Source organism: Berghia stephanieae, chromosome 14, assembly GCF_034508935.2.
Source record: "Berghia stephanieae isolate SIO BIC M18660-M18661 chromosome 14, UCSD_Bste_1.3, whole genome shotgun sequence".
Classification (NCBI taxonomy): Eukaryota; Metazoa; Mollusca; class Gastropoda; order Nudibranchia; family Aeolidiidae; genus Berghia; species Berghia stephanieae.
In genome coordinates, this window is record NC_088373.1 from 16,820,518 (window position 1) to 16,830,952 (window position 10,435).

General features: G+C 37.2%; 1 protein-coding gene across 1 annotated transcript; it reads right to left on the bottom strand.

The window, feature by feature from the left end:
• Positions 1-1,267: 1,267 nt before the first annotated feature.
• Positions 1,268-10,185, bottom strand: LOC144959859 (out at first protein-like). The gene is made up of 4 exons (XM_078892664.1): positions 9,711-10,185; positions 6,831-6,965; positions 5,529-5,706; positions 1,268-2,949 (listed from the first exon to the last, which is right to left on the bottom strand). Exons 1-4 carry the CDS (start codon positions 9,936-9,938, stop codon positions 2,672-2,674), a joined length of 819 nt encoding a protein of 272 aa, XP_078748790.1. The 5' UTR covers positions 9,939-10,185; the 3' UTR covers positions 1,268-2,671.
• Between the last annotated feature and the right edge of the window lie 250 nt (positions 10,186-10,435).

Sequence of the window (10,435 nt, forward strand, 5' to 3'; positions counted from 1 at the left end):
TTAGAAATCTGAAGCAGATTAAAATATATTTTGATTGATTAGTCTTTGGAAAAAAGTCAATCAAGATTTTGATTTTGGAAATTCGTATCTACAGCAAATTAAATACAGAATATAATATTTATTATTAAATAGTACCATATATTTTAATGTAAATTTTGCTGCTTGGAGCTGGAATAAATAAATAACAATGTGAAATTAAATGTAAGCTTCAATATGAAAACATAAAATGGATGTTTCGGGGTTTCCCCTTTATCAACAAAACAGGATGAATGAAACACCACAGACGAATTTTCTGCCCATCAATGTGTTGTTTATTCATCTTAACAACGCCACTACCACATTATCTCATTCGTCTGTCGTGTTTCATTCATCTTGTTTTGTTGATAAAGGGGAAAACCTGAACCGTCCATTTTATCTGTTTTTGTGTAAATTAAATTGAAGCTTACATTCAATATCACATTGTTATTCATCTATTTTAAAGTAATCAAATCAAAACCGTTATAAAATGGTTAAATTCCAAGCTTTTTTTTGTTTTGTTTTTTTGTTGTTGTTGTCGACAAGGATTCTCTTCAAAGTCTTGCCTTGGACAGCTATGATCTTGTCTTGTCTCACAGTAGATTTATAATTAATTGATTTTTGATTTCCATCATCTTTGTGCTGGGTTTTGCTTACGGGAAGGAATGAGACTAAAAATGACCATATCTCTGCTCAAGGCAGGAAAGGGAAAATCTTTGCTGTCTAGCAAGAACCAAAAAAAAAAAAAAAAACAGAATTAATGTCAGTTTCATATATATATATCTGAGTATTCAACTTCTGTTTATAATCATCACTGTTTTTTGTTTTTTTCATACTTTTGTGAAAGGTAAAAAATCAATTCGATTCAACATATAGAATTACAAAAGTGTTTAAAATCTTATAAAAGCACCACAAATATATATATATATATGTATATATATATTTTTTTAATTACATGGGGGGAGGGGAGATGAGAAATGGATAAATGTAGATATAATGAAGATAAAAAATAAATGATAAAAATAACTACGAATTGAGTAGTTTAGTTTAGTTTAAGATGTCAACACTTTCTGCCATTGTTTATCCCAACTGGTCATGCACCCCTGTTATAAACAATTATGCTCTTAAAAGTCCCTGCTATAGTCGATAAATTTTACTAAAGGCAAAGGGGAGAAAAAACCCCAACAAAAACAGGGATTCCACTGCATTTATCATTTTGAATAAAAAAAATACCAAAAAAATCATAAAAAAGAGATTACATCAAAGCCTCATATTCATAGCCTTGTGGTTGCCACTTTATGAAAAATACAAGAAAAAAATGTGTAACAGTAGCATGTCTGACCGGTGACCAGGAGGTCTGGTAATGGTAGCATGTCTGACCGGTGACCAGGAGGTCTGGTAATCGTAGCATGTCTGACCAGTGACCAGGAGGTCTGGTGACTGTAGCATGTCTGACCGGTGACCAGGAGGTCTGGTGACGGTAGCATGTCTGACCAGTGACCAGGAGGTCTGGTAACGGTAGCATGTCTGACCAGTGACCAGGAAGTCTGGTAACGGTAGCATGTCTGACCAGTGACCAGGAGGTCTGGTAACGGTAGCATGTCTGACCAGTGACCAGGAGGTCTGGTAATGGTAGCATGTCTGACCAGTGACCAGGAGGTCTGGTAATGGTAGCATGTCTGACCAGTGACCAGGAGGTCTGGTAACGGTAGCATGTCTGACCAGTGACCAGGAGGTCTGGTAACGGTAGCATGTCTGACCAGTGACCAGGAGGTCTGATAACGGTAGCATGTCTGACCAGTGACCAGGAGGTCTGGTAATGGTAGCATGTCTGACCAGTGACCAGGAGGTCTGGTAATGGTAGCATGTCTGACCAGAGACCAGGAGGTCTGAAGGTCGATCCCCCAGTCAAGGAAGTCTGATTTTATAATTGTATTTTTCTATTTAAAAAAAAAAGAAGAAAAAAAAAGGCTTTTATATAGCGCAATATCCACTAAACGTGCTCAACGCGCTTTACAAGGGGTCCCTGGACAACAGCAATACTTAACATGTAGGACGAGACACAATGCCTGTTAGGCGATATTTCATTTTTTTTTTTTTGATTAGAGACAGCGCTGTTAATGGTCAGGTACTCATTTCACACCTCCTGAGTACGTTGAGAGAATCTGAGTAAAGAGCCTTTTCCAAGAAATAAACTATGCGCCGAGCGAGGTTCAAATCCAGTACCTTCCGATCCGAAAGCGAGTGTCATACCACAAGATCACATAGCTGCATGATTGTATTTTTCTTTCTTTTTTTTGGTCTGGTACTGTTTCATAGACACCTTTTCAGATTGACGTCATCCATCAGAGCATTCTCGCTAATTTGTCACTTTAGACCTTTTAACTGCGCCATTCACACACATCTCATTCGTCCTTAGCGTTTCATTCATCGTGTTTTGCTGATAAAGGGGAAACCCGAAACATCCACAGTATCTGTCTTCGTCTAATAAATTGAAGGTTACAATTCAATACTTATCTTCACTTTAAACCTGTAGTAAGTGCTAATGACAGGATTGCATATTATCCTTACAAAAGCAAAGAAAAATTTGGCAAATCGCACTTTATAAATTTCACAGCAGCAGTATTCACAACGTTTTGATTTACATCTCGAGTCCTCAGTCAAAATCCCAAAGACATTTATACTTATACTGAACTAGATAATTAAACGCCATGCAGCGTTTACACGTTTTGATACCGCAACGATAACTAACGACTCTCCCAGACGTGTCTGTGCCATGGCAGTACTTGAGTCCACAGGGGTACCAGCCCAAACAGATGTGTAGTCGGCAGACACAGGGCAAATGTAGCTGTGTCACGTCTCGACATCTACCGTGTTGATTGGGATGAAGGGGTGTGGTGGAGGCCATAAGGGTATGGTACTCTTTTGCCAAGGCTATAAGAAGGGTGAGAAAAAACAAAAAAACAAAAATTAAAAACCATCAGTGTCACAAGGTGTATTAATAGCTCAGTTGGTGACGCACTCCCTTTATTTCATAATCCCAGGTTGAATCAAAGCCTTTTTGCTATCCCTCTCCAAATCTGGTGCAAAATGTTTTTATATATAGACTATTGTTCAATTAAAAAATAAAAATAAATCTATTTTTTTTTTTTTAATTGAGTTTTTAAATCGCCCTATAGATAGATCATTTCTGCTTCATTTTACAAAAAAAAAATAAAAATAAAAAAAATAACAAAACAATGAATAGACAGGCCTTTAAATGGCTGGTGAAAAAATGGTCTGAACACTTGAATATAGATCAACCGGACAAAAATATGGATAAGCAATAGACTTGTTTTTGTTTTTAAGGGTTTTACGGAGCTTGCAACACATTAAGGTCATATCAGCGCCAGTAAAAAGGAATAAAATGGGATAGTAAAAAGTTTTCGAATTACAATTAAAGCATCCAAGAATAAGGCAGAGAAAGGGGAATTGGTTCAAATAGGGAACAGGTGTAGATTCCAAGAGCACACTATCGGTACTTAGTTTGAGATCACCTAAAAGTCTCATCCAGACATCAGCACAGGTCCCAACTAAGAGGAATACACTCAAATATTAACAAATCATATATAATACATAAACAAAACATAATACAGTGCATAACAGAGAGATGATTTACAAGGAGGAAAAAAATATCATCTCCCAAAACTAACATTAGACTAATTACTTCCCAGCCAGGGCCAGGACAAAACCAAGTGATCTCATTCCAAAGACTGAAAGCATGTTGAAAATCAGATATAGGAGGATAGAAGACAAAGTATGTACCTCCCTGCCAACTATGGGATGCCAGAAACCCCACCCAGTGATAGGGGGATAGAAGACACAGTATGTACCTCCCTGCCCACTACGGGAGGTCAGGAACCCCACCCAGTGATAGGGGGATAGAAAACCCAGTATGTACCTCCCTGCCCACTATGGGAGGTCAGAAACCCCACCCAGTGATAGGGGGATAGAAAACACAGTATGTACCTCCCTGCCCACTATGGGAGGTCAGAAACCCCACCCAGTGATATAGGGGGATAAAAGACACAGTATGTACCTCCCTGCCAACTATGGGAGGTCAGAAACCCCAACCAGTGATATAGGGGGATAGAAGACACAGTATGTACCTCCCTGCCAACTATGGGAGGTCAGAAACCCCACCCAGTGATAAGGGTATAGAAGACACAGTATGTACCTCCCTGCCAACTATAGGAGGTCAGGAACCCCACCCAGTGATAAGGGTATAGAAGACACAGTATGTACCTCCCTGCCAACTATGGGAGGTCAGAAACCCAACCCAGTGATAAGGGTATAGAAGACACAGTATGTACCTCCCTGCCAACTATGGGAGGTCAGAAACCCCACCCAGTGATAAGGGTATAGAAGACACAGTATGTACCTCCCTGCCAACTGTGGGAGGTCAGAAACCCCACCCAGTGATAAGGGTATAGAAGACACAGTATGTACCTCCCTGCCAACTATGGGAGGTCAGAAACCCCACCCAGTGATAGGGGGATAGAAGACACAGTATGTACCTCCCTGTCAACTATGGGAGGTCAGGAACCCACCCAGTGATAAGGGTATAGAAGACACAGTATGTACCTCCCTGCCAACTATGGGAGGTCAGAAACTCCACCCAGTGATAAGGGTATAGAAGACACAGTATGTACCTCCCTGCCAACTATGGGAGGTCAGGAACCCCACCCAGAGATATAGGGGGATAGAAGACACAGTATGTACCTCCCTGCCAACTATGGGAGGCCAGAAACCCCACCCAGTGATAGGGGGATAGAAGACACAGTATGTACCTCCCTGCCAACTATGGGATGTCAGAAACCCCACCCAGTGATAGGAGGATAGAAGACAAAGTATGTACCTCCCTGCCAACTATGGGAGGCCAGAAACCCCACCCAGTAGTAATAGACTGGATCATGAAATCCACCACAGAAGCAAAAAAACCCCCAAAAACAACAGAATCCAATGGAGTGTCTTGACGCAGCTGGATGATCAATAAAGTAAAACTGATTGCAGCTACCAACGAAGTGTTCTTCCTCTTAAGCAACAATGACAGTGAATTAAAAAAAAAAAATCAATTAAAAGAATTCCATTTTTATAAACCCATAAAACTAGGGGAAAAAATATTTTTACTCAAAAATTTACATGGCGCATTGTCCACTAAACGTGGTCAAAGCGTTTTACAAGGGGTCTTTAGCCATGTAGGACGAGACATGATGCCTACTGTTAGGAAATATAAGCTTTTCCAACAAAGGTACTCATGGCCAGGTACTCATTTTACATCTGAGTACAGTGAGATAATGTAAGTAAAGAGCCTTTTGCAAGGACTTATCTATGCACCGCTCAGAGTGAGATTCAAACCCTGGACCTTCTGATCCGTTTGGGAATGTCATACCATTAGATCACACAGCCTCACCCTCTAAATTAAACGGGTTTGTTAAAACTGATCAAAGGTAGAAAAAAAATTGAAATCTTACATTTAGAAATGGTTCTCAGATCTGACTCTTGCCCAAAGATACCATCCTTTGCCTCACTGCAGACATTGAAGATGTGGGGACTAATAACGTAAGCCTTGTTAAGATTGACTGAAAGGTCAAAAGTCAGAGTCAGAAGGCCTCTATCCTCCTCTGGGGTGCGGATGGCAGTTGGGTTTTTCTGTAATCAGAGTAATAATACTGATGATAGCATAGTATAAAGGGCATTTGATTGTGTCATGTATAATGGGTTTTTCAGTAATCAGAGTAATAATACAGATGTTAGCATAATATAAAGGGCATTTGAATGTGTCATTTATAATGGGTTTTTCTGTAATCAGAGTAATAATACTGATGATAGCATAATATAAAGGGCATTTGATTGTGTTGTGTATAATGGGTTTTTCTGTAATCAGAGTAATAATACTGATGATAGCATAGTATAAAGGGCATTTGATTGTGTCATGTATAATGGGTTTTTCAGTAATCAAAATATAAAATTTATGCAAGGCTGTTATTTTAAGCAAAAGTTTTTAATTTATCAAATTGAATATTCATTCAAATCAATACACACCATGTAATGTTTTTATTAACTATGATGTTAAATGAAAAAGTATAAGATACTGTCGGAAAAAGACAACGAAGGTGAAATACGTTTACAATGAGAGACATAATCTAAAGAAAATTGCAGACATAACAATAAGATTTGTTTAAACTGCTGTCTTCTTCTTTAACCTGCATGCAATCAACTCATCTGAAACAAACTCATATTTGCTAGCAACTATGGCACAAACTTCTTCCCAGGTGCTAAACATTTTAATTTTTTTCCGAAATCAGTTTAAAATGGGTAATGTTAGTAAAACTGCAACAAATAGATTAGTACTAGTCCCACATTCATGAAATTCATATGGATGGTAGTGGATAGTTATGGGAACATGCTACCACAATAAAATACGCAAATCAGGCCATGCAACTATCGCAGCCTCCCATTGTATGTAGCAACTAAAGAGTTAACTCACTCAATCCTAGAGATTTTTGCGACTTTTCACAATGGGAAAAATGTATTAAAAATGAGCATGTACATAGATAGTTTTATCCAACTATCATTAACATGCAAAAACTAAAAACATTAGCTTTGATACTACTTCTATAATTTGTCTCAGAAAAAATGTAATATATAGGCATGAGGTAAAAGTAACCCGGGTAAACTACGGATATAGTCGGTGTTAGGTTTGAGTGAGTTAATAAAAACCCAATTACTCATAGTTACATAATGTGTCAAGCCATTGGATATTGTTATCTTACCTGTCTGAGCTTAGACATGGCATCAGAAGAAATGAAATCACTTCGCATGAATCTGGAAACAAAACACAGAACCTGAGGTTCTGTACGACCCAGCTCTTCCTCACCCAAGACATGAAGACGAAATATATGGACTTCCTGTGGAGATAATGCATATCTGTTGTTTAATTTTATGGTTTATATATATATGTCATTGCAAGATTTCCATTCAATCAAGTCAGATCCGAAGACATTTTGTTGAAAAAAGCTCAGAACAGGAGTAATTTGAATACATTGTAATATGATGCAGGGATGCCCTTTGCTAAAACTAAAATAATGTCTCATTCTAAATGTTAATGCTTTAAGTGTTATTGTTGGCTTGGGACAACTTGCAAAGCATTTCTTCAGCAAATTTAGTGGCTGTTAAGCTTTAAATAAAAAAGAAAAAAATAGTTTTCTTCTTTCTTATTTTTCTTTTCTTTTTAACTAATTGTGCTGGAAAGTTTTTAAAATATTTGAAGCGTCAACTGCCACGACATAAGTTCATGGTAACTATCATATCATAATCTCAGAAAAAGTCAAATTAAAAATCTATTTGGTCCATTCCACGTCAAGTGGACCAAGGGTGGGAACCACACCCCTTTTGATTTTACTCAAACTTGGCTCGATTGAGGATACTTATGAGACATGAAGAAAACAAAATTTACAGTTCAGAATATGGATATTTGAATTTGTGTCGACTTGGGAGGCCTGCCGAAAGCTCCTTGGTCTAAGTCAATAGAATCCCTTCAATTAGTATTTTCACCGTGGATCTTCTGTCAGGCGTTTATTTATTCAATTTGTCAAAATATATTGTAGCATTTTAAAAACTCTAAAACAAACCTCGATAGATTTAGAAATTTCAAAATTGGCTAGCTCTATTTCTCCAAACTCTCAGGAAAATCAACTTGAACTCTCTCCGAATGATCGGCTAGCCTCAAGTAGCTGATGGGTTATGGACGTGAGGTCAATGCAAAAGTAAATGCTCAAACAGAGTGGACAGGGAATTCTCACGAATCATCAAGCTAGCGTTTTTTAGGCATATTGTTGACAAAGATGGATTTCATCAAAAAGTTGTGCTATCGTGAATACTCCATGGCGTGTACACTATTGCACTTCGCGCTGCACTATATCAAAGAGAGAACAGAAGTAAACCTAAACTAAATAACAAAGCCAAAGTCTCAAGATGGGAACAGAGGTTGAAATACAGGATAGCACGAACTCAAGATTACAAGTCTTACAGAACGTTGGGTTATAAAAGACCGTTGTTTTTTTTTATGCACCTCCGTTGACGGTGTATCTTAAAGGAGCGTTTTTATACACCTCCGTCACGCATGCGCATCCCACCCAATTTCATCAGCGATATTGTGTTTCTGTATTTGGACATGGAGAAAGTTATATTGTGACATCTGTAGGATGTTTTTGTTAATAAATTTATATAAAAATATTAATAATTTAAAAAATCGAAATATAAAACCAGAAAATAGAAGTTGCATTGAAGGAAAAATAATGTTTTAGAAAGACCTTATTAAATCTGATGAGCAGTCAGGTGGCTCTGTAGCCCAGTGGACAAGTTGTCAGACTCTAACCTTGAAAGTACTGGGTTCGATTCCCATTGTAGACATTTATTGTTAAAGTTTACTTTATTGAGAAAGACATCATTTTTGTTTGTTTTCTTTCTTTCTTTTTTTGTTTGTTTTTGTTTTTTTTCAAAAACTTTTTATAATCATGTTTTTAAAAAAACTTCGATTTAATTTTCTAAAACTATTTATTTATTTGAGATCAGTATTTGTGTGCCATGTTTCTTTTTACTTTTGATTTTAAAAAAAAATTATTGTTATTATTCTTTAATTTATTATCATTGTATAAACGTACATCGGTAATCATAAAGCAGCGTGCTAAACTACAATCTAAAATTATTTAAACCTCATGGACGTAAGCAGCGTGCTAAACTACAATCTAAAATTATTTAAACCTCATGGACGTATGCAACAACATTTTCATTAATTTACCATCACCGCCAACGAAGGTGCATAAAAACGGTTTGTTTTTGTACACCTCCAACGGAGGTGCATAAAAATGCCACCATAAAAGACAGAGCTCCCAAGCACTGGCAAAAGAAAACCAAAAAAAAATTGCATACCATACACATTCACCATTCACACAGACACTCTAGCAAATAACCCAAACAAATCTTGAGGAGGGAAACCGTTCGGAGATAAAGTCACTTCGTTTAAAATTTCGTAGTCAAGTCCACATTATTTAATTTACCAACCTTGAAATACAGAAGATATAGGGGCGACATGATAGAACTTTACAAGATGACAAGTGGTAAATATGACAAAGACATGACAGAATTTATCAAATATGGAGGAAAGACTTCACAATAAGAAAAGACACCAGAGGTAACAAAAAGAAACTGCTCACTTAAAGACCAAGATTGGATGTGAGAAAACACAGTTTTACTGTCAGAACAACGGAAATTTGGAACAGTTTACCAGATTCTGTTGTGAATTAATTAAAATGCAAAAACCCTAAATAGCTTCAAGAGCAGACAAGACAAATTTTGGTCGGACCAAAATGTTTTGTACAATTATAAATGCGCTTTAGATTGTAAAACCGGAAGAAACTTAAATCAGAAAGATAATGAAGAAATTGAATCTGGCGAAGAGAACCTTTACTAACTATGACTTATACTATAAGTCATAGTCATAAGGACCTGCGATGTGCTGGAAACATACATAAGTTTTAGTAAGTATACGGTCTAATCACTGTGAATGTGATGATACCAGGGACTCGGAGTAGGAGAGAGAGAGAGAGAGAGAGAGAGAGAGAGAGAGAGAGAGGGGTCGGTCGGTAACTCACTGATTTGTAATCAATGAACTGAGTAATATATGATCCGTCTGAAGCTTGGAACTCCAAAGTCACCGTGTCGGCTGATGTGTTGGCAGATATTTTCTCCACTAACGTTTCTCCCCCACCGTTTTTGAAATTAACGATTAACTGGCTGAAAACGAACTCCGTAAAGCTTATTAACAAAACAAGGAAAATGCAAAAGACACAAACTGGAGATGTCTTCATCATCTTCGACATCTCTGCTTTTTAAAGTCCAAGTCCAAAAAGAGAAAATACAACCAATAAGCTAAGCCCAGTAATAAGTTTACTAGTTGGTGGGCTAGTTCAAGCTTATCTGAAGCGTTTATGGATTATCATAATTCGTATTTTATGATATTTTATTCGATTTAGAAGTACTTCTTCGCAGTTGTACTGCGAATCGTGATTTCATGGCACAAGACAATCAGTAGTAAAAGCGCTCTTCCGTCTTTGAAAATTAGTATTTGTCCTTTCACTCAACCAACGATATATAAGGAGAAAAATGGTGGATTGCCTTTTAGTGTCTGCAATAGAGAAACAGGCGCTTCGTTCGTCAAGAGGGCAAAAAGTGCACCTGCGCTCTCTCTCTTGCCGATATAAAATAAATCGGGGTTTGTTTGTTTTTTCGTATAAAAATTGTGTTACTTAAAGTTATAGCTAATCTTAATCCTTTTAAAAAATTACAATTAATACCAAAATGATTTTGAAAAAATACA

Coding starts and splice junctions, on each gene's coding strand:
- LOC144959859 (XM_078892664.1), bottom strand. CDS start 9,938: ATGTCGAAGATGATGAAGACATCTCCAGTTTGTGTCTTTTGCATTTTC. Junction 5,707..6,830: donor CCATGTCTAAGCTCAGACAG/GTAAGATAACAA, acceptor CTCTGATTACAG/AAAAACCCAACTGCCATCCG. Junction 2,950..5,528: donor TCTGAGAACCATTTCTAAAT/GTAAGATTTCAA, acceptor CCCTTCTTATAG/CCTTGGCAAAAGAGTACCAT.